Source organism: Mobula birostris, chromosome 17 (assembly GCF_030028105.1).
Source record: "Mobula birostris isolate sMobBir1 chromosome 17, sMobBir1.hap1, whole genome shotgun sequence".
Taxonomy (NCBI): domain Eukaryota; kingdom Metazoa; phylum Chordata; class Chondrichthyes; order Myliobatiformes; family Myliobatidae; genus Mobula; species Mobula birostris.
Window position 1 is genome coordinate 23,229,384 of NC_092386.1, and position 24,184 is coordinate 23,253,567.

General features: G+C 42.0%; 1 protein-coding gene across 1 annotated transcript in view; it reads left to right on the forward strand.

The window, feature by feature from the left end:
* The first annotated feature begins 2,904 nt into the window (after positions 1 to 2,904).
* camk4 (calcium/calmodulin-dependent protein kinase IV) overlaps positions 2,905 to 24,184 on the forward strand; it is a 114,680-nt gene continuing 93,400 nt past the window's right edge. Inside the window, exon 1 of the mRNA XM_072281055.1 lies at positions 2,905 to 3,102. Within this exon, the coding sequence (XP_072137156.1) occupies positions 2,978 to 3,102 (125 nt within the window). The 5' untranslated portion in view covers positions 2,905 to 2,977. The remainder of the gene's footprint in view (positions 3,103 to 24,184) is intronic.

Genomic DNA, 24,184 nt, shown 5'->3' on the forward strand with positions numbered 1-24,184 from the left:
GAGAAAAGATTAACTATGAAAGGAAACTAGCAAATAATATCAAAGAGGATACTAAAAGCTTTTTCAAGTATATAAAGAGTAAAAGACAGGTGAGAGTAGGTATAGGACCGATAGAAAATGATACTGGAGAAATTGTAATGGGAGATGAGGAGATGGCAGAGGAACTGAACAAGTATTTTGCATCAGTCTTCACTGAGGAAGACAGCAGGATACCGGACACTCAAGGGTGGCAGCGAAGAGAAGTGTGCACAGTCACAATTACGACAGAGAAAGTACTCAGGAAGCTGAATAGGCTAAAGGTCGATAAATCTCCTGGACCAGATGGAATGCACCCTCGTGTTCTGAAGGAAGTAGCTGCAGAGATTGCGGAGGCATTAGCAATGATCTTTCAAAAGTCGGTAGATTCTGGCATGGTTCCGGAAGACTGGAAGATTGCAAATGTCACTCCGCTATTTAAGAAGGGGGCAAGGAAGCAAAAAGGAAATTATAGACCTGTTAGCTTGACGTCGGTGGTTGGGAAGTTGTTGGAGTCGATTGTCAAGGATGAGGTTACAGAGTACCTGGAGGCATGTGACAAGATAGGCAGAACTCAGCATGGATTCCTTAAAGGAAAATCCTGCCTGACAAACCTATTACAATTTTTTGAGGAAATTACCAATAGGCTAGACAAGGGAGATGCAGTGGATGTTGTATATTTGGATTTTCAGAAGGCCTTTGACAAGGTGCCACACATGAGGCTGCTTAACAAGATAAGAGCCCATGGAATTACGGGAAAGTTACATACGTGGATAGAGCGTTGGCTGATTGGCAGGAAACAGAGAGTGGGAATAAAGGGATCCTATTCTGGTTGGCTGCCGGTTACCAGTGGTGTTCCACAGGGATCAGTGTTGGGGCCGCTTCTTTTTACATTGTACAGCAACGATTTGGATTATGGAATAGATGGCTTTGTGGCTAAGTTTGCTGACGATATGAAGATAGGTGGAGGGGCCGGTAGTGCTGAGGAAACGGAGAGTCTGCAGAGAGACTTGGATAGATTGGAAGAATGGGCAGAGAAGCGGCAAATGAAGTACAATGTTGGAAAGTGTATGGTTATGCACTTTGGCAGAAAAAATAAACGGGTAGACTATTATTTAAATGGGGAAAGAATTCAAAATTCTGAGATGCAATGGGGCTTGGGAGTCCTCGTACAGGATTCCCTTAAAGTTAACCTTCAGGTTGAGTCGGTAGTGAAGAAGGCGAATGCAATGTTGGCATTCATTTCTAGAGGAATAGAGTATAGGAGCAGGGATGTGATGTTGAGGCTCTATAAGGCGCTGGTGAGACCTCACTTGGAGTACTGTGGGCAGTTTTGGTCTCCTTATTTAAGAAAGGATGTGCTGACGTTGGAGAGGGTACAGAGAAGATTCACTAGAATGATTCCGGGAATGAGAGGGTTAACATATGAGGAACGTTTGTCCGCTCTTGGACTGTATTCCTTGGAGTTTAGAAGAATGAGGGGAGACCTCATAGAAACATTTTGAATGTTAAAAGGCATGGACAGAGTGGATGTGGCAAATTTGTTTCTCATGATGGGGGAGTCTAGTACGAGAGGGCATGACTTCAGGATAGAAGGGCGCCCTTTCGGAACAGAAATGCGAAAAAATTTTTTTAGTCAGAGGGTGGTGAATCTATGGAATTTGTTGCCACGGGCAGCTGTGGAGGCCAAGACATTGGGTGTACTTAAGGCAGAGATTGCTAGGTATCTGAGTGGCCAGGGCATCAAGGGTTATGGTGAGAAGGCAGGGGCAGTGGGACTAAATAGGATAAAATGGATCACCTCATGATGAAATGGCGGAGCAGACTCGATGGGCCGAATGGCCTACTTCTGCTCCTTTGTCTTATGGTCTTATGGCTTCATCACAGCAAAAAAAGGAGGCTGTGGACCGACATGCATGCATATTAATTTCTCCTTCCTGTAACTTTTTCCCTCTTCATTTTTATTTTTTTTACCTCTTCTCCTCATCTGCCTATCACCTCTCCCTGGCGCCCCTCCTTCCCTTTTCCCATGGTCCACTGTCCTTTCCCATCTGATCCTTTTTTTCTCTAGCCCCTTACCTTTCCCATTCACCAGGCTTCATCTATTACCTCCTAGCTAGTCCTCCTTCCCCCACCCCACCCTACTCTTTTATTCTAGCGTCTTCCCCATTCGTTTCACGTCCTGAAGAAGTGTCCGAAACGTCAACTGTTTATTCACTTCCTTAGGCGCTGCATGACCTGCTGAGTTACTCCAGCGTTTTGTGTGTGTGTGTGTTGCTCAGGATTTCCAGCATCTGCAGAATTTCCTATAGATGCTGCCTGACCTACTACGTATTCTCAGCGTTTTGCTGTATTGTGTAGGTTTCCAGTGTGGGCAATGTTTCGCTTTTCTTTCCTTTTGCTCCATGGTGAAACCCGAGTCGCCATGGCGCCAGGTGGAAGGGCGACCGTTACCGGGGCGTGCATTCCCTCACTTCAAAGGTCCCAGCCGTCTTTTGGGGGCCGCTCATTTCACCACGTGAAAGGATCTTTACAATTTAAAGTTACTGATCCATAGACCACATTGGATAACACATTTACTGTTGTCAAACTTCACGCTAAGCAGGGGAGGGGAAAAAGGAATTTAGGTGACTCTAAGCAGCACGTCGGCGGTTGCTAGGTCCCGAGGAAAGGCGAGAGCCCTGTGTTCCAACATTCAGATTCAGAGTCGTTACACGGTCGTGGCTCCGTCTCGACCCAGACTTGCTTTATTCTGAGTTGGCACAACTTTTTGAATCGGTCTTCTTCCTGAAATCCAGGGGAAGAGTTGCAGGTTATTACAGAGAGTGCGCGCGTTAGCGGCCATTCTTCCCCTCCCACCCCAACCACGGCACCGTTGCTGCTGCTTGCAGCCTGTTGGTGACCGAGCGCCGTGTTTATCTTCGCTGTGGAGGAAGGCAGTAGATCCCGGCCGCCGGTAGGGATGATGAAAATTGCCAACGGCGAGAATGTTGCCACAGCAGCATCGGATTGTGATTATTGGATCGACGGCTCCAACAAAGGGAGCGTCCTGGGAGATTACTATAATGTAGAAGCGGAACTGGGACGGTAGGACTGTAACTAATTCCACTTTCTTTCATCTAATCAGCTGTTCAAAACATGTCTCTGCTGTTTGCAGGTTTGAAATAAGGCGCTGTTGGAGAAAATGACTAACTTCCGAAAAAAAATCTAAAAAACCTAATGTGCCTTGCCTGTTTCTGTTTAATCGGCGATCAAAGGCAAAATGAATAACGTTGATGCATCGGAGTTATATTCATACCAATACTATTTTATGAATATTATTAGCCGTATGTCAACAAGTACCCGAGACTAAGACAGTCCTTTTCGTTATAGGTTACATATATATGCATATCAAGTACAAACGTTTGTACGTTCAATTCACTGCATTGCCTTTCAGAGGGCTGATGATTATGTAAAAGCCGTATGCCTTTGTAAATTTGCAATCTTTAAAAATCAAATACCGTTTCCCATCAGGAAGCAAATGGTGGGTTTAATTGGGAGTGAAATAATGTCAAATATTTACATGAATTGATGAATCGCATAATGGCTTCATAAGCAGTAGGTAACTTTGGAAGGGGACTGTTAGTTGTTATAAATGATCCTCATTTATCGTAGGACAAATACTAATGAGGATCTGCGAGGAGACTGGCCATTAAGCAGTTTCTGTTTTGTTCCTGGATTCGATTCTCTGTTGTGGACTCGATGCTCAGATGGCCATATCTGGTCACTTCAAATGTTTCTGACTGTAAATGAGTAAGTAGCTAGGTTTCATGCAGAATCGATAAACCAAGTTTGAATCTCAGCATGTGGGAAAGTTGATGCAGGCAACAAAAAAAATGTTTGGTAGACGGAACTAAAGCATTAGGTTTCTTGAACTAGACGTTACTCAGATCTAAGTGCTCTATCTGCTTCTAGACTTTATGGCTCTGTTGGTATCATTTTGCTTCTGAATAAGTGGTTTGAAGTTCCATTCCAGAGAGTAGTCCAAACATATATCTACCTTAATAATCCAGTGCTGTGCTGCCAAATTTCAGATGAGTTAATTGATTCTCTTTCAGGTGGAAGTGCTGTTTAGAGAAGAATAAGGACATTTATCTTTCCCTTGACGTAGCTGAAACAGTTTATTAGTTTGAGAGAGCTTGCTATGGACAAATTGATTGCTACATACAGGAAGAATTTCTGAAGTGTACAAGTGTTTTGATGGCATGGAAATGTTATATAAGTGTTAAGTGTTTTTTCTGAGTAAGAAACATTAGCAGTTCTTTGTTACCTTGGCATGTTTAGAAAGACACGCAAGAGCAAAATCTAAGAGGAGAGGAATGGAAGAGTATTTGCTTTGAAAAAAACATTTGATTTGTGAACTTAGGCCAAGGCTACTTATACTGCAAGCATAAAATGAACCTCATTAACATTCATTTAACTAGAAAGTCTACCTGCAAATGTCATGAACTCGTTGAGTTGGAACTTGCATACAACCAACAGCTGACTATGACAGTGCATGGTGCCATCTTCATCCAGACACATTTCAGATCATAACTGGGGACTTTAACTAGATTTGTTTGAAGAAATCCTTGCCCAATTACCATATAACCAGTAGCACCAGAGGTCTTAACACACTAGACCACTATTAAACTAAAATTAGGCATGCCTATGTTTCAAGCCCAGACTGCATTTCGGGAAACCTGATCACTTGGCTGTTCTTCTACGTACGTACATGTTCCAAAGATTAGGACAACAGAGGTGGCCGCAGGAGGTAGAGAAGTGGCTACAGGATTGCTTTGAGTGAGTGGACTGGGCCGTGTTCAAGTACTCATCAGTGGATCTTAATGAATACACATTGGCTGACTCGAATGCTATCAAAACAGTTGTAGACGAGTGTGTCCCCACAAAATCATTCAGAGTCTTCCCCAACCAGAAGTCCTGGATGAATCATGAGATCCATAATCTGTTGAGGGCCAAATCAGAGGTATTGAAGTCAGGTGACTGAGAAAGTTACAAGAAGTCCAGGTACGACCTCTAGATCATATGGACGAAGTGGAAATTCTGGACTAAACTTGTGTAATACCCTGGTTTAAATCATGCTTTATTGTAGTAATACAGTTATGCTGTTGGATATTTTATTTTTTGCAGATGTTCTCAAAATGCAATGTGTTCCTTTAATTACATAATCAAGTAATTTAGTTGATTGATATGTTAGGCTTGTTGGATTTGTCTTGTTAACATTTGGCCAATAAGATGCCTGAGAGCATTCTAGAAGGATTGAGGGGTAACCATTTTTCTGGAGAGATCTGGAGGAAGAAGGACAGAGACAAAAGAATGAAGATGGATAGCAAGCATGAATGAAGAACATGGTGAAGCGCTCACTGAACCCATTTGAAGGACAGACACTGCTGTCGGAAAGTCCTCTTGCAGACAGTTGTCTCACAGAGAATGTACAGATAGCTTTTAAGTAGCTAGTTATTGCATGACCCTTTGCCCTTGGACATGGCGTGGATATTTAGTTGTGTTTTTCACGGACTGTGTTTTCAGGCAGAATTGTTCAGTACTGTGAGTAAATGAAGTGAAGCAAACTGGATTGACTATGCAATAATGAGCTCCAAAGATTGTGTGCCCACTCTAGACTAATATATATGAAATAAATCCTTTTTCTTTATTGTGTTTGTTACAGTTTAAAGCAGTTTGTCAATACTATTTCTATTTAAGTTTATACGGGTGTGAGTTAAATTATTCCTTCCTGTTGAACAGTAAATTTGCATGGGTGTGTCAGTATTCAAACAAGTAACTGTCCTATTTTCCCTTATAGAAGCATTCAAACCCTCATGTTTTGAGTTTACCTGGATCATATTTACCCTAAACATATTTATTTATTGGAAATTGCCTTCTCATCATTGTTTCCTATGCATTGTGAGTTTTGTTGATGTTAGGTTGGATCCATAGTAATAGCTAACTGAAGGCCAACAGCCTAACAGCCGACAGGCAGAGGATTACATCTTTGGGGGCTTGTCCAGGATGGAATGCTGTATTATGACTGCATAATGATTGGATAGCCTGTTTATTTGTGTTCAAGCCAGTGTTATTAAGTGTGTCATAATTAAGGTACTATGATATGAATGCTGTCAAGGGTTCTTGACTGAGGATAAGCCTGGGATTTTCTGTTACAAATGTGGAGAAGATGGACATTTCAAGTCTAGCCTCCTGGTAAGCCTCCGGCTCGCTCAGCTCGCTTTCGTCTAGGGAGAGCAGCCTTCAGCCCCGCCAAACTGGGTAATCAAGTTAGTGTGGATGCTGTGTGATGAACCCCACACTGCCAATTAACAGACAGCATACAATGTACAATTTACAGATTACACTTTATAGATCTTTCTGGAACTATGTAATTAATAGAGATACAACATAAAAGGTGCCAAACTTATCAGAGTTCAACCATTTCGTGCACAACTGTTGGAGCTCAATTAACGGAGTCTTCTTTCCACCATTCTCCTTCAGTTTTCCTCCTGAAAAGTCCTGGGCCTTGGACTCCCTCTTGGGTCCGATCCTCGCCCATCTTACAGCATCTCTCTCATCACGTCTCCTCTCTCTGTCCCCATCTCACCTTCTGCCCGAAGCCCACAAAAACAATAGCTTACAGACACACAAGAAAGAATAACATCTATCCCTATTGGTTAGGAAATGAATACAATTCTGGTTATCAGTAATTATAACCCAAACAAGCTACTACCGTTAACTCAGCAGTTAACATTACAGAGGAGCCATTTTATTATAACATAACAAAGAAGCCATTTTATTAGCCTTAGCAGTAACATAAAAGAAGAAACCCCTTATGAGAAGCAGGAAATTTTTTGGAAGGTAAACTAGTGATGAATCAAACAGGAAAAAGAAAACAGGAAACTACAGAGGACTCAATAATGGAATGGCTTGACATCCTGGAGCAAATACATTCCAATCAGTGTATCAATAGAAATATTAAAGTGCAAGACACTATTCATGAAGGCCTAATGGGGCCAAGTTCTGATGTATCCATACAGATTGAAGGCCTTTATGCCAAAGCCATACTTGACACAGTAGTTAGTTTACTCTGCAGATCCTTTTACAACAAGTATTTGATGCATTTACCATTGAAACCTCTATCAGTGCCCTTGAGATTTTGGGGCTTAGTGCTGATTATCACCTTTATAACGATTACTTGTCTTTGAAACTGGAGTGTTTGGAAGCGAATGTTGGAGTAACTGCAATTATTGATACACTAGTGTTAGTCTCCCCAAATCCAGTCACAGAAGGTAAAGCTTCCATTCTTGTGAGAACAAATACTTCCATTGTGAGAAGGCTCATGGGAGCAAACTTTCTGAGTACCCTGACTATGCACCCTAATTTTAGAGACACTTTTGAGAATGTGCAAGTTTTTCCTCTGCAGAATAATGAGGAACTATGTGGTATACTCTACTGACAAATTTGCTGTTGGTTGCTGCAAGAGTACTCACCACACTATCAGAGTGACAGAGGACACATCTTTCTGAGAGAGGTTCCACTGGTTAGCACCAGCGGAGTTTGAAGATGTTAGGCAGCACCTGAAACTCAAGGAAACTGGAATTATCACTGAGTCAAGGAGTCCCCATGTGTCACCTATAGTTGTTGTGAAGAAAAGGAATGGAGAAAATACAAATACGTGTTGATTATAGAACATTGAACAATCCCAGACCAATATACAGTTCTATGAATCGATGATGCTCTTGCCTGCTTAAGTGAAAACAAATGGTTCAGAGTGTTGGATCTAAGAAGTAGGTATTAACAAGTACCAAAGAAATTATTAAAGTTCCAAATGTTTACAAAGTCATGAGGAAATGCCTATTTTGGTGGGAGAGAGAACGTAATACCCTGGTTTAAGACCGTGCTTTATTGCATTAATATAGTTATGCTGTTCGGTATTTTATTTTCTGCAGATGTTCTCAAAATGCAATGTGTTCCTTTAATTACACAATACAATCAAGTAATTTAGTTGATTGATAAGTTAGGCTTGTTGAATTAGCCAGTAGGATTTGTCTTGTTAACGTTTGGCGAATAAGCTGCCTGAGAGCATTCTCGAAGGATTGAGTGGTAACTATTTATCTGGAGAGAGCTGGAAGAAGAAGGAGAGAGCCAAAAGAATGGAGATGGATGGCAAGTATGAGTGAAGAACATGGAGAAATGCTCACTGAACCCATTTGGAAGGACAGACAGTGGTGTTGGGAAATCCTCCTGCAGGTAGCTCTCTCACAAAGAATGTACAGATAGCTTTTAATTAGCTAGTTATCACATGACCCTTTGTCCTTGGACATGGTGTGGATATTTAGTTATGTTTCACTTGGACTGTGTTTTTAAGCAGAATTGTTTAATACCGTGAGTAAATGAAGTGAAGCAAATCAGATTGAATATGCGACAATGAGTGCCAAGAAATATGTATGCACTCTGCACCAATATATATGTAATGGGCCCTTTTTCTTTATTATGTTTGTTACAATTTAAAATATTTTCTCAATACAATTTCAATTTGTTTCTACTGGTGTGAGTCAAATTATTGCTTCCTGGTGAACAGTAAATTTGCATGGGTGTGTCAGTATTCAAACAAGTAACTGTCCTACTTTCCCTTGAAGGAACATTCAAACCTTCATGTTTTGTGCTTACTTGAATTTTATTTATCCTAAACATGTTTGTTTATTGGAAATCGCTTTCTCATTGTTATTTCCCATGCATTGCCAAGTTGTGTTGTGGTTAGTTTGGATTCGCAGTAATAGCTAACTATTCATGAGCCTACGGTGAGAGGTGCTCATCAGTTGTGGCAGTGCTTAAATGTTAACTGTATCTCTTCTTATAAAGTAAGATCAAACAACATTGGCAACAACAGAACTTTACTTCCAGATGAGTTTGGTGCCTTCGAGGCTCAATTTCACTGTTGAAACATGCAGGAACCTTCATGAACTCCCACAACCCCCTGATGATTCTATAATTTCAGTCTCTGAGACCGACCTGCAAGCAACCTTCAGGAGACTGAACCCACAAAAAGCATCCAGCCCAGACAGGGTACGTGGCCAAGTACTAAAGACCTGTGCTGATCAACTTGCTGGAGTGTTCACTGAGATCTTTAACCTTTTGCTTCAGCAGTCTGAGTTACCTGTCTGCTTCAAGAAGCCTTCACTTATACCGGTGCCTAAGAAGAACATGGTTACCTGGCTAATGACTATCACCCAGTAGCACTTATATCCATTGCGATGAAGTGCTTTGAGAGGTCCAGTTTGCCTACCGCAGGTCCACAGCAGCTGCCACCTCATTGGCTCTTCAGTCAATCCTGGAACATCTGGACAGCAAAGGTACATACATCAGGATGCTCTTTATTGACTACAGCTCAGCATTCAATGCCATCATCCTCTCAAAGCTAATCAATAAGCTTCAAGACCTTTGCCTGATTACCTCCTGCACAACTGGATCCTTGATTTCCTCACTTGTAGACCCCAGTCAGTTCACATTGACAACAATATCTCCTCCACAATCTCCATCAGCACAGGTGCACCACAAGTCTGTGTGGAAAGACCCTTGCTCTACACATAATTAGGCACGTAACCAAGCAGCACCTAATTAATTAGCTTGTTTATTTCGGCTTTTTTCTTAAAGATGTGCTGGGTGCATTCCGGCTACAGCTACACCACTGCATGCTTCACAGCCTGGTATCAGTCCGCGGCCCAGAGGTTGGGGACCACTGCTCCAAGTAGACAGTGACCCCAAGCATACCTCCAAAGCTGTGGCAAAATTGCATAAGGACAACAAAGTCAAGGTATTGGAGTGCCCATCACAAAGCTCTGACCTCAATCAGATAGAAAATTTGTGGGCAGAACTGAAAAAGTGTGTGTGAGCAAGGAGGCCTACAAACCTGACTTAGGCTACTTACACACTAGACGGGATAAATCCGTAACCGAAGCTTTTTCTCTTCGTTTTGACCCTCCGTCCACACTGAAATGGTGTTTTTCTTCCCCGAAAATGGAGATTTTCTAAAACGCCCTCCAGAGTGTGTAAATTTGAAAACGCCGTTTGTGCAGAGCAGTGTGGATGGGGTAAACAGATATTTTTAAAACTGCTGTCATGCCGTGCCGGAACAGATGGCGGCAGTGCGGCATTTCATTGTTTTCTTGAACGCAGCCCCCCCCCCATACAACTTAACAATTTCAGAACAGATGGCAACGAGACTGAAGCCAGAAGAGTTAGAAATGTACTCACCAAATACTTTGACCCATAGCTCAGTGAATAAATAAGTATACTCACTTTGCCCTGTTTTCTGTCCTTGCTTGTATGAAGGTGGTTTACCTATTTATGCAAGTACTTCTCTGACAATAGATGTGTAACAGCCTAATGTAACATTGTATGGAAATACAAGATAACACTGATGCAGACATGTTTTATACATTCAACTAGGTGCTTTACTAATGCAACAGAGTTAGTCAGTTTTTCAATGTTGGTTGTCAGCCGGGTCATACTGTCTGTGAACTCCCTGTCGGTTGCCTCCATATGCTCCAGTATTTGTTTTTTATAGTTTTAAGTCCTTCTGCGTGAGAGCCAACAGCAATTCCTTTTAAGTTTTTCTAGTCTGTAACTGGACAAACGTGCACCAAGTATACTGTTTCCTTTTCGCTTGTTTTCTGTGTGTCCTACGCATGCCCAGCAGGAGGAGATTTGACCAAATATATGTTTTAATGTGGACGGAGATATTTTTAAAAATGCCTAGTGTGGGCGCCTATTGTTTTTACGCGAAACCAGCGTTTTCAAAATTATCCGGTCTAGTGTGGATGTAGCCTCCGTTACACCAGTTCTGTCTGGAGGAATGGAACAAAATTCCAGCAACTGACTGTGAGAAGCTTGTGGAAGGCTACCCAAAATGTTTGACCCAAGGTAAAACAATTTAAAGGCAATGCTACCAAATGTTCTTAGCCACAGTCATAAATGTAAAGCGTGTAGAACAGGGGATTGTAGATGGAAGATTGAAAATCTGGCTGAGAGGTGCCACCACAACAACCTCTTAGTCAATGTCAGCAAGACCAAGGATCTGATTATTGACTTCAGGAGGAGGAAACCAGAGGTCCATGAGCCAGTCCTCATTGGGGGATCAGAGGTGGAGAGGGTCAGCAACTTTAAATTCCTCAGTGGTATCTTTTCAGAGGGTCTGTCCTGGGCCCAGCACGTGAGTGCAATTACGAATAAAGCATTGCATCACCTCTACTTCCTTAGGAGTTTGCGAAGATTTGGCATGGCATCAAAGTTTTGACAAGCTTCTATAGATGTGTGGTGGAGAGTATATTGACTTGTTGCATTATAGCCTGGTATGGAAACACCAATGCCCTTGAATGGAAGATTTTACAAAAAGCAGTGGATAATGCCCAGTCCGTCACAGGTAAAGCCTTCCCCACCATTGAGCACGTCTACATGAAACATTGTCACAGGAAAGCAGCATCCATCATCAAGGACCCTGCCTCCCAGGACATGATCTCTTTTTGTTACTGCCATCAGGAAGAGCCTTTTGAGGTTTAAAGATTAAAAACAAATGTCAAAAATACAAACTTAATGGTTATATGCGGGATTTTGAAGTTAAGAAATTTTTAGTGTATTTTGCTTCATATGTTAAGCTATGGTTAGATGATATGAACAGATACTGCAGTGAAAACTACAGTATCAATTTTTTTTCTGTAAAATTAAGCTCCAATGTCCACAACTCGAAAAAGTTAAGATAATATTCCATTACTTTCATGCAAGGTTATTTAAATTTCAAAGTAAATTTTAATATCAGGGTATGTGTATGTCACTACATACAATCTTTAGATTGTTTCCCCTGTGGGCATACTCAGCAAACCTATAGAATAGTAACTATAACAGGATCAATGGAAGATCAAGTAGAGCGTAGAAGACAACAAACTGTGCAAATGTAAATATAAATAAATAGCAATAAGTAATGAGAACATGAAATAACAAGATAAAGAGTCCTTAAACTGAGATCATTGACTGTGGGAACATCTCAATAGTTGAGTGTAGTTATCACCTTTTGTTCAAGAGCCTGATGGTTGAGGGGTAGTAACTGTTCTTGAACCCGGTGGTGGGAGTCCTGAGGCTCTTGTACCTTCTACCTAAAGGCAGTAGTGAGAAAGGAGCATGGGCTGGGTGATGTGGATATTAGATGGTGAATGCTGCTTTCCTACAACAGCATTTCATGTAGATGTGCTCAATGGTTGGGAGGGCTTTACCTGTGAGGTATTGGGCTGAATCCACTAAAATTTCCATTCAAAGGCATTAGTTTTCCCATATCAGGCCATGATGCAGCCACTCAATATGCTCTTCACTATGCTCTTCATTACGTATCTATAGAAGTTTGTCAAAGTTTTTTAAGTCATACTGAATCTACTCAGCCTCCTAAGGAAATAGAGGTGCTGTTGTCATGTAAATGTACAAACATTTGTAATTGCAAAGAAAGCACATGTCCAGGACAGATCCTCTGAGATAGTGACACCCAGGAAATTAAAGTTACTGACCCTCTCCACCTCTGATCCTCTGATAAGGACTGGCTCATGGACCTCTGCTTTCCCTCTCCTGAAGTCTACTATCAGTACCTTGGTCTTGCTGACATTGAGTGAAAGGTTGGTGTTATGGCACCACTTTGCCAAATTTTCAATCTCCTTCCTGTATGCTGATTCATCACCACCTTTGATACAGCCCAGAACAGTGGTGTCAGCAAACTTGAATACGGTGTTGGAACTGTGCTTAGCCACACAGTCATGGTTGTAAAGCAGGTAGAGCAAGGGGCTAAATACACATCCCTGTGGTGCACCTGTGTTGGTGAAGATCGTGGAGGAGATGCTTTTGCCAATCTGAACTGACTGGAGTCTGCAAGTGAGGAAATCCAGGATCCAAAATTGCACAGGAAGGTATTGAAGCCCAGGTCTTGTTGTTTACTGGTGAGTTTTGAGGGGATGATGTTATGAAATGCTGAGCTGTGATTAATAAAGAGCATCCTGATGTATGCTCCTTTGCTGTCCTGATGTTCCAGGGTTGGGTGAAGAGCCAATGAACTGGCATCTGCTATGGACGTCGCTTCGATAGGTAAATTGGAGCAGATCCAAGATGCCTGTTGGGCAGGAACTGATGTGTTCCCTCACCAACCCCTCAGAAAAACCTCATCACTGGATATAAGTGCAACTGGGCGATAGTCATTGAGGCAGGTCACCACAGTCTTCTGGGCACCGGTATGATTGAAGCCTCCTTGAAGCAGGTGGGCATCACACACCACTGAAGTGAGAAGTTGAAGATATCTGTGAACACATCAGCCAGTTGGTCAGCACATGTCTTTGGTACTCAGTGAGGTACCCCATCCGGTCTGGATGCTTTCCTTGGATTCATCCTCCTGAAGGCAGCCAACACGTCAGCTTAAGGTACTGAGACAAAAGGATCATGTTCTGATGATCAATGTGAGCATAGAAGGCATTGAGCTCATCTGAAGTGAAGTCCTGCTGTTCCCCATGTCTCTTTAACAGGTACAAGATCCTGCTCATGTATAATTTATAAATAGTATGAGAATTGTTCGGGCTGTCTGGATTTTTATCTAAAACTCTCCATGAGTAATTACCTTATTGATATTATTGATGCTATGTTTTACCTGTTCAGTGTTCCAAGGGAAAAGAATGAAAAAAACCATTGAAAGCATTGTTCTGCTTCATTCATGTGATTTGTAGAAGTTGTCCTTTATTAATACAAATTCCATAGGTCAGGTGAAGAATTTGAGATGATTTTATGCATTACAAAAATTGATTATTTGATTATCATATTTGTGGAATTCTCTATGCTATATGTACATTGGCTAATATTCCTACATTGAAGATACTTTGGTTGTAAAGGACTTTTGAGAAAACCATGAAAAGCAATTATACCAATGCAAAGCTTTCTTATTTTGTCTTGACTCTGGAGCTTTGTAAAGAGGAATTAACATTGTACAGTACGTATTGGTAACTCCGCCATGGATGGTCCCAGGCCCGGCTGTGAAAGGAGAAAGATTGGGCATGGGGCTAGCAACCCCATCTCATAAAAACCCAGAGCTACAGAAATGCCAATAGAAGCTCTGAAGACTTCATCCCTGGGAGATCTTTGCATAGACGACATAAATTGGGCTAATCCCGGGGACAACTTTAAAGACTAGCGAGCTTCTGTCGGCAGCCCATGCCCCAGTAGGGATGATAACCTTAAGAAGAAAGAAGAATATTTATTGGCAAGAGCGACTTGTAATCTTTGTGTGGTCAGTGAACATCTTGCTGCTTTGTATGGGTAGCTCAGTGGGGGTCTTTGTCATTTCTATTCAGAACACCTACTGCATCTATTGACCCAGTATGAGAAGTCTGCAAGATAGGACAGCTGCTTTAATAATATTCTCTTTAACTGATTATAGAATTAACTTTTCTCCTCCATTATTACTAAAATCTTATTAGGAAGGATACTATTACTCCAAACTTAATGGAAAGTGATAAAGCTTAGGTTTGTAGTAAGATTCACTTTCAGGCAACAGGCATGCGCTGCTGATCATAACTTGCCAAAATTTATGTTTTGAAACTGCATGATCTTCATAACATTCAGTTTTCTTCAATTTAATGAAAAGATACCTCCCGTATTAACAATTTACCCAATTCTTCTAAAAAAAATACATGTAGCTCTTTCCTTTTATTTCAGCCCTTGATTATTTCTCTTGTGTAGAGTACAACAAATAGACAGAATGCAGTATTATTTGCTATATAAATAATTAGAATTAATTATTCTTAAGTAATCAGGATCTATCTGAACAGAGTTATTGGACATCCATAGACATAACCTCAGATTGCATGGTGATTCATTTTATATAATATTGTGTTTTTGGGTGACACATTGCTTCATGGTCTTAGCATTTTAAGAGTTCTTTGTGCAGTATTAACAACTCTGTTTTGTGTAGTATACTGTAATCATAACCATATGGCAATTCATTTTGTGAAGAGGATTTAGATGATGAAGGACCAGTGATACATTTTCAATTCACTAAGTCCTGCAGTTAGTGGTGTTTACAATTGCCTGTACTCATGCCCTTTACGGTGATAGAGATCACAAGTTTAGTAGATGCTGCCAGCTTAGACTGTGCATGTAACTGCAGTGCATTTTGCAGGTGGCCAGTATGTGCCAGTGATAAAAGAAATGAATATTCTAAGGAGGGAAGTTGATGGGATGCTGATCAAGTGGTCTGCATTATTCTGGCAGTTTAAAAGTTGCTGCCACTGTACTCATCTAGGCAGGAGTTTATACTGACATACTTCTGACAGTGGAAAGACATTAGATTTGTCAGGAGCTGGATTAGCCACCATAAGATACCCAGCCATGGACCTGATTTTGTAACTATTTACATGACTTTTAAGATATCAGTGGTAGAAAACTTGATAATGGTAATGTTATTCAATATCAATAGATGGTTAGACTTTCTCTTATTTGATTGCTAATTGCTCAGCCTTTTTATGGCACCTCCACGCCATCTGCAAAATACGGGATTTCCCTGTGGTGAGCCATTTTAATTCCTATTCCCATTCCTGTTCTGACATGGCAGTCCATGGTCTGCCATGATGAGGCCATGGACCAACATGTAAGAGCTCCACTCAGGTAGAGGAGCCACACCTCATATTCCATCTAGGTAGCCTCCAACCAGATGGCATCAACATTGATTTCTCCAGCTTCTGGTAAATTTTTTTAACCCCTCCCCCTCCCCTCTTCTTCAGCTTCCCCACTCTGGCCTCTTACCTCTTCTCCTCACCCTGGTGCCCCTCCTCCTTCCCTTTCTCTCATGGTCTCTTTCTCCTACCAGATTCCGCCTCCTTCATTGTGGTAAATAACTCAATCCCACTCTGCCATAAAAAGGAATATAGATGGAAGAGCAGTAGGTACGTATCTAAGTAAGCCCTCAGCACCTTTATGCAATCTTGCCTCAGTTCTTCACAAATTTGTTCACAGTATATGCAACCTTCAATAAAGCCTTTGACCATTATGAGGCCACTCATTAGTAGTATTCCAACATTTTTGAGCAGCAGCGTGTTTTAATTACTTCCATGTGTTTAATCCATTGATAATATACTATCTCCAGTTGAATAGGTGGGATTACAAAAGGTTTGGGTGATACTTGCCCAGTCAAAACTAAGTATCTCAAAATGTTAAAAACCACAAATTGCAACTTAAAGATCCCTTCTTGTCAGATATGCTTGAAGTAGCAATGCAACAAGCAAGTTTCAGGAATGTCCTGTTAGTGACAGGTAAAATAGATAGAGAATAACCATAAGAAACAAACAATCTGTTAACTTATTCTTAATTAAATCCCCTAGACAAACCCAATATTCCCCTTTTAGATGACAAGAACCAAGTTCACTCCCTTTGTAGATCTGATCCTCATCACACAACAGAGAACTAGCAACAGTTGGCATTATAATGGTTGTGGCATCAATTGTCACCATTCACATCTAGAGTAAGGTATATATTGGAAATCTTAGAGCTCCAGAGCCACTGGGACTGAGTTACCTGGGGCTCATTATAATCTATAATATTGTTTCTGATTTATGTTCAGATCAACAATGCCATTGCAGTAGTAGATAAATGTGTGCTTAAGGTAGTGAGGGAATTAATGCTGAAATGCTGTCTGGACCAATCCAATATTTAAATTGAGCCTCTACTTGCAATTTACATGACAGAATACTGATTGCTTCAAAAGTATTTTGCAAGGAATCCGAAACTCAAAATCAATATGTCAGAAATCTTGAACAACATAGTTTATTTAATGTTCTGTAAAAAAAAACAGTCTTGTTAGTAAAATAACTTTGCCAAATACTCCCCGAATACTCCAATCTTCCCAAATTCAAATTCCCAATTTAACTGTCCACTAATGAACAATTCCCTCGTTTTTACTTGGAAATATGGGCATCTCATAGCTGGAGTAGAGGTGCGTTGACAAACGGTCAACATATTTTGGTGTCCCTGGGTACGCTTGGGAAAATAGAGGTCTGGGGCCCTAGTTTCAAGCTGAACCACCCATGGAGTTAGGATATTAAAATTGGAAAAGGAAAGGACGGGAAGAACTCAGGGGTTCGGATGATTGGAGGCTCACATTCTTAAATATTTATTAAGAAAATGGCCCAACTATGAGGCGTAGTTAGGGAAGATGGAGAGTGGAGGGTCAGGGACCTTGGGGGATGCATTGTGGAAAGCAGTTAGTGAAAAGAAATCAAATAAATTACAAGTGATTAAAAAACGCCATTATAATGGGATGTATACGGACAGATCTCATTGAAGTGGAGAGAGAAAATCAGAAACTGACAGAGGAATTGTGTAACTGTAGGGAAGAGCTGGAGAGGGAAAGGAAAGAAAATGAAATTCTGAGGGCACAGGGTCAGGTGAATTTGATCCACATGACTCCATTTCAAACTTGGTGTGAATGCTTAATGAGAGAAAAGGAGAAATGAGAAGAATATAAAAAGGTGAGTACAGAAGTAAAGAAATGGAAAAGTCAGTGTCAGTATTTATGGACTGCTATGAATCTCGAGTAGAAATCAGCAGCTGAGAACAAAGGCAGCGCTGACCACGCCAAATGTTTAAAATAAATTGAAAGGCTGCATGGTCAACTCTCAGCTCAGAGAAGTGATATGTGCATTTGGTGCGAGGACCGATGATGTTAGTGACGTGGATTGGGGTAATTTAGTGTATGAGGTGACACACTACAACAGTGTGGATGATTAGGGAAGTGGCCCTCCTCCCCATGGATTTTTCCAGGAGGGAGTAGAAATTTCAATACCCATTGCCCCAATGGCGCCCATGGTAATGGAGAGAATGCAGGAAAGTAGCATAGCCAGGGGCAAAGGTTGTGACACGGTATTCTACCCCTTTCGACGTGGCCCAATTGACTGCTATAGTTGCGAATATACCTAAGTGTGGAGTGGGAGACGATACTCGGGAACTTTTCCAGTGCACTCAGCAGTATAGTATAACTCATGGTTTAGATGAAGTAGAGAAATGGAAGTTAATCCTTCTGTGTTTAACTTCAGTGTTACACTCAGCTTTTCTGGAGGAACAGGCCCAAGGCCAGGGAGACTGGGTGATTTACTGGAGGCTACGTTAAAAGCTGCAAGGGTTAATCAAAGTGATCCGGTGGAGGTTTTGCATAAGTGTGGACAGCACAAAAGAGAGCACCCCTCTGCATTTATGACGAGGTCGTGGCTGGTTTTCTCGAGTGTTTATGGTCCTACTTTGGATAGGCAAAACTTGACCCAACGACATAGTAGTAACTGGCTGAGGACCTTGGCATCTCAGTACAGTACTCAAAGCTGCTATTTCAGCTGTGGTAATATGGGTCATTATGCCCAGAATTTTACAGCAAACTGTTCATTCAAACCAAATCCTAACACACAACAGAGATGGGGGTTACAGAAAGGTGGGGATTTTGGCTGATTTGGGGGTGTCATGCATTAAACTTGTTGAATATTGTTTACTTGTGTATGATGAGCAACTTACAGCGTCTCTTTATTTTAAGGTCTTTGAGTAACGCATTCTCTCAGCTTTGTCAGATTGTGACTGAGTATTTTGGCAACAGTTTAACCCTAAGGAACTAGAAATCTTCTGTAATGGTTTAAAGTGTGAATGGTTTTGTATGTTTTAATTATGTAAAATGTGGCCAGTGTGAGTTTTCTTGAGAGAGTGTGTGTCTGAGAGAGTGCAAAGGCTGTGCCCTTAAAGAGGTTGCATCGATGTGTCAGGGCCACCACCAAGCAGTTTTTTTTTCTTTTCCTTGGTTCTTTCAAAAATGTGTAAATGTTTTTCATGGTAGGAATTCATTGTTTTAAGTTTTACAGTTACTTGCAGAAGATTCTGAAGGAAGAATAGTGCAAAGATAGATTCCAGAAGGGGATATGTCTAGAGTGCTTATGAGATGTTTTTTTTAAGAGTAGCTTGTGATTGAGCCCTCTAGGGGATCAGCTGCACTGGATTGGGTGTTGTGCAATGAACCAGAATTGATTAGAGCTTAAAGTAAAAGACCCCTTAGGGGAGAGCAATCATAATATGATCAAATTCACACTGAGATTTGAGAAAGAGAAGCTAAAATCAGATGTATCAGTATTACAGTGGAGTACAGGGAATTATAAAGGCATGAGGGAAGAGTTGGCCAGAAATGATTGAAAAAGAAGTCTGGCGGAGATTATGGCAGAGCAGCACTGTCTGAAATTTCTGGAAGGAATTCAGAAGGCACAGGATACATACGTCCTGAAGAAGAAGTATTCTAAAGGAAAGATGACACCACTGTGGTTAGTAAGAGAAGCCAAAGCCAACATAAAAGCCAAAGAGAGAGCATATAATAAAGCAAAAATTAGTGGGAAGTTAGAGGATCAGGAAGCTTTTAAAAAACCAACAGAAGGCTACTAAAAAAGTGATTAAGCAGGTAAAGATGGAATATGAAAGTAAGCTAATCATAATATTAAAGAGGATACCAAATGTTTCTTCAGATACGTGAAGGGTAAAAGAGAGGTGAGAGTGGATATTAGACCACTGGAAAACAATGCTGGAGAGGTAGTAATAGGGGATAATGAAATGGCGGATGAACTGAATAAGTATTTTACGTCAGTCTGTGGAAGACATGAGCAGTGTGGTGGAAGTTCCAGGTGTCAGGGTCATGAAGTGTATGAAGTTACCATAACTAGAGAGAAGGTTTCTGGGAAACATACATGTCTGAAGGTAGATAAATCACCTGAACCAGATGGTGTGCACCCCAGGGTTCTGAAAGAGGTGGCTGAAGAGATGGTGAAGGCATTAGTAATGGTCTTTCAAGAATTACTAGATTCTGGAATGGTTCGAGAAGACTGGAAAATTGCAAATGTTGCTCCACTGTTCAAGAAGGAAAAGAGGCAGAAGAAAGGAAACTATAGGCCGGTTAGTCTGACCTCAGTGGTTGAGAAGGTGTTGGAGCCGATTATTAAGGATGAGGTCTCAGGGTACTTGGAGGCGCATGATAAAATAGGCCATCAGCATGGCTTCCTCAAGGGAAAATCTTACCTGACAAACCTGTTGGAATTCTTTGGAAAAAGTAACAAGCAGGATAGACAAAGGAGAACCGACTGATGTTATGTACTTGGATTTTCAGAGGGCCTTTGACAAGGTGCTACACAAGCTATGAGCCCATGGTATTACAGGAAAGATTCTAGCTTGGATAAAGCAGTGGCTGATTGGTAGGAGACAAACAGTGGGAATAAAGGGAGCCTTTTCTGGTTGTCTGCCCGTGACTAGTGGTGTTTCACAGGTATCTGTGTTGGGACCAATTCTTTTTACATTATATGCCAATGATTTGGATGATAGAATTGATGGCTTTGTTACAAAGTTTGCAGACAATATGAAAATAGGTGGAGGTGCATGTAGTTTTGAGGAAGTAAGGAGGCTACAGAAGGATTAGGAGAATGGGCAAAGAAGTGGCAGGTGGTGTCAGGAAGTGTATGGTCCTACATTTTGGAGGAAAAAATGAAAGAGTTCACTATTTTCTAAATGGTGAGAAAATACAAAAAAACTGAGGCACAAAGGGACTTGGGAGTCATGTGCAGGATTCCCTAAAGGTTAATTTGCAGGTTGAGTCTGTGGTGAGAAAGGCAAATACAATTTTAGCATGGGCTTTGGAGGAACAGGTGACAGAGTAGAGGGAGTCAGAGTAGGAGGGCTTTGGCTCAACAGGGCTTCGGCGAGGTAAGCTACTTGTGAGGAATAGGGAGCATGTCTGTAAGGCCGGTATTTTGTACTGGATGTCAGATGTGGGATGTCAGGAGACTCCCAGCCTCCTGGATGGGCACATCTGCCCCAGGTGCGTGGAGATGCAACTCTTTAGGGATCACGTTAGGGAACTGGAGATGCAGCTCGATGACTTTTGTCTGGTCAGGGAAAGTGAGGAGGTGATAGAGAGGAGCTATAGGCAAGTAGTCACACCGGGGCCTTGGGAGACTGATAAGTTCATAACAGTCAGGAGAGGGAAAGGCAAGAGTCAGATACTAGAGAGTACCCCTGTGGCTGTCTCCCTTAGCAATATTCCTGTTTGAATACTGTTGGGAGAGACGGCCTACCTGGGGGAAGCAACAGTGGCTGCGCCTCTGGCACAGAGTCTGGCCCTGTGGCTTAGAAGGGTAGGGAAAGGAAGAGGATGGCAGCAGTGATAGGGGACTCTATAGTTAGGGGTCAGGCAGGTGATTCTGTGGACGCAGGAAAGAAACACGGATGGTAGTTTGCCTCCCAGGTGCCAGGGTCAGGTATGTTTCTGATTGCGTCCACGATATCTTGAAGTGGGAAGGAGAACAGCCAGAGGTCGTAGTACATATTGGTACCAACGACATAGGTAGGAAAAGGGAGGAGGTCCTGAAAACAGACTACAGGATGTTAGGAAAGAAGTTGAGAAGCAGGACCTCAAAAGTAGTAATCTCGGGATTACTACCTGTGCCACGCAACAGTGAGTATAGGAATAGAGTGAGGTGGTGGATAAATGCGTGGCTGAGGGATTGGAGCGGGGGCAGGGATTCAGATTTAACTTAGAAATATAGAAAACCTACAGCACTATACAGGTCCTTTGGCCCACAAAGCTGTGCCGAACATGTCCTTACCTGAGAAATTACCTAGGGTTACCCATAGCCCTCTTTTTCTGAGCTCCATATACCTGTCCAGGGGTCTCTTTAAAGACCCTATTGTATCATCCTCCGCCACCGTTGCTGTCAGCCCATTCCACACACTCACCACTCTCTGCATTTAAAAAAAAATACAACAGCAACAACTTACCCCAACATCTCCTCTGTACCTACTTCCAAGCACCTTAAAACTGTGCCTTCGAATGCTAGCCATGTCAGCCCTGGGAAAAAGCCTCTGACTATCCACATGATCAATGCCTCTCATCATCATATACACCTCTATCAGGTCACCTCTCATCCTCCGTCGCTCCAAGGAGAAAAGGCCAAGTTCACTTAACCTATTCTCGTAAGGCATGCTCCCCAATCCAGGCAGCATCCTTGTAAATCTCCTCTGCACCATTTCTATAGTTTCCACGTCCTTCCTGTAGTGAGGTGACCAGAACTGAGCACAGTACTCCAAGTGGGGTCTGACCAGGGTCCAATATAGCTGCAACATTTCTGGATCACTGGGACCTCTTTTGGGGCAGGCATGATCTGTACAAAAAGGACGGGTTACACTTGAATCTGAGTGGGACCAATATCCTGGTGGGGAGGTTTGCTAAGGCTATTGGGGAGAGCTTAAATAGAATTGCTCCGGGGGTGGGAACCATGCTGAAGAGACTGGGGAAGGGGCGGTTGGCTCACAAATAGAGAAAGTTTGTAGGCAGTGTGAGAGGGGGGATAGGCAGGTGATAGAGAAGGGATGCGTTCAGACTGATGGTTTGAGATGCATCTATTTTATTGCAAGAAGCATCATGAACAAAGCAGATGAGTTTAGAGTGTGGATCAGTACTTGGAGCTATGATGTTGTGGTCATTACAGAGACTTGGATGGCTCAGGGGCAGGAATGGTTACTTCAGGTGCTCGGCTCCAGATGTTTCAGAAAGGACAGGGAGAGAGGCAAAAGAGGTGGGGGCGTGGCACTACTGATCAGGGATAGTGTCATGGCTACAGAAAAGGAGGAAGTCATGGAGGGATTGGCTACTGAGTCTCTGGGTGGAAGTTAGAAACAGGAAGGGGTCAATAACTCTACTGGGTGTTTTTTATAGACCACCCGGCAGTAACAGTGACATCAAGGAGCAGATAGGGAGACAGATTCTGGAAAAGGTGTAATAATAACAGGGTTGTCATGGTGGGAGATTTTAATTTCCCAAATATTGATTGACATCTCCCTAGAGCAAGGCGTTTAGATGGGGTGGAGTTTGTTAGGTAGATAGTAACCATAATTCTATTTCCTTTACCATAGCATTGGAATGCGATAGGAACAGACAAGTTAGGAAAGTGTTTAATTGGAGTAAGAGGAAATATGAAGCTATCAGGCAGGAACTTGGAAGCATAAATTGGGAGCAGCTTTTCTCAGGAAAATGTACAGTGGAAATGTGGCAAATGTTGAAGGGATATTTGTGTGACATTCTGCATTGGTACATTCCAATGAGACAGGGAAAGGAGGGTAGTGTACAGGAACCATGGTGTACAAAGGCTGTTGAAAATCTAGTCAAGAAGAAAAGAAAAGCTTACGAAAGGTTCAAAAAACTAGGTAATGATAGAGATCTAGAAAATTATAAGGCTTGCAGGAAGGAGCTTAAGAATGAAATTAGGAGAGCCTGAAGGGTTCATGCAAAGGCCTTTGCGAGCAGGATTAAAGAAAACCCCAAGGCATTCTTCAAGTATGTGAAGAGCAAGAGGATAAGACGTGAGAGAATAGGACCAATCAAGTGTGACAGTGGAAAAGTGTGTATGGAACTGGAGGAAATAGCGGAGGAATTAAATGAATATTTTGCTTCAGTATTCACTATGGAAAAGGACCTTGGACCTTGGCGATTGTAGGGATAACTTACAGCGGACTGAAATGCTTCAGCATATAGGCATTAAGAAAGAGGATGTGCTGGAGCTTTTGGAAAGCATCAGTTTGGATAAGTCACCGGGACCGGACGAGATATACCCCAGCCTAATGTCAGAGGTGAGGGAGGAGATTGCTGATCCTTTGGCAATGATCTTTGCATCATCAATGCGGATGGGAGAGGTTCTGGAAGATTGGAGGGTTGCAGATGTTATTCCCTTATTCAAGAAAGGGAGCAGAGATAGCCCAGTAAATTATAGACCAGTGAGCCTTACTTCAGTGGTTGGTAAGTTGATGGAGAAGATCCTGAGAGGCAGGATTTATGAACATTTGGAGAGGCATAATATGATTAGGAATAGTCAGCATGGCTTTGTCAAAGGCAGGTCATGCCTTATGAGCCTGATTGAATTTTTTGAGGATGTGACTAAACACATTGATGAAGGAAGAGCAGTAGATGTAGTGTATATGGATTTCAGCAAGGCATTTGATAAGGTACCCCATGCAAGGCTTATTGAGAAAGTAAGGAGGCATGGGATCCAAGGGGACATTACTTTGTGGA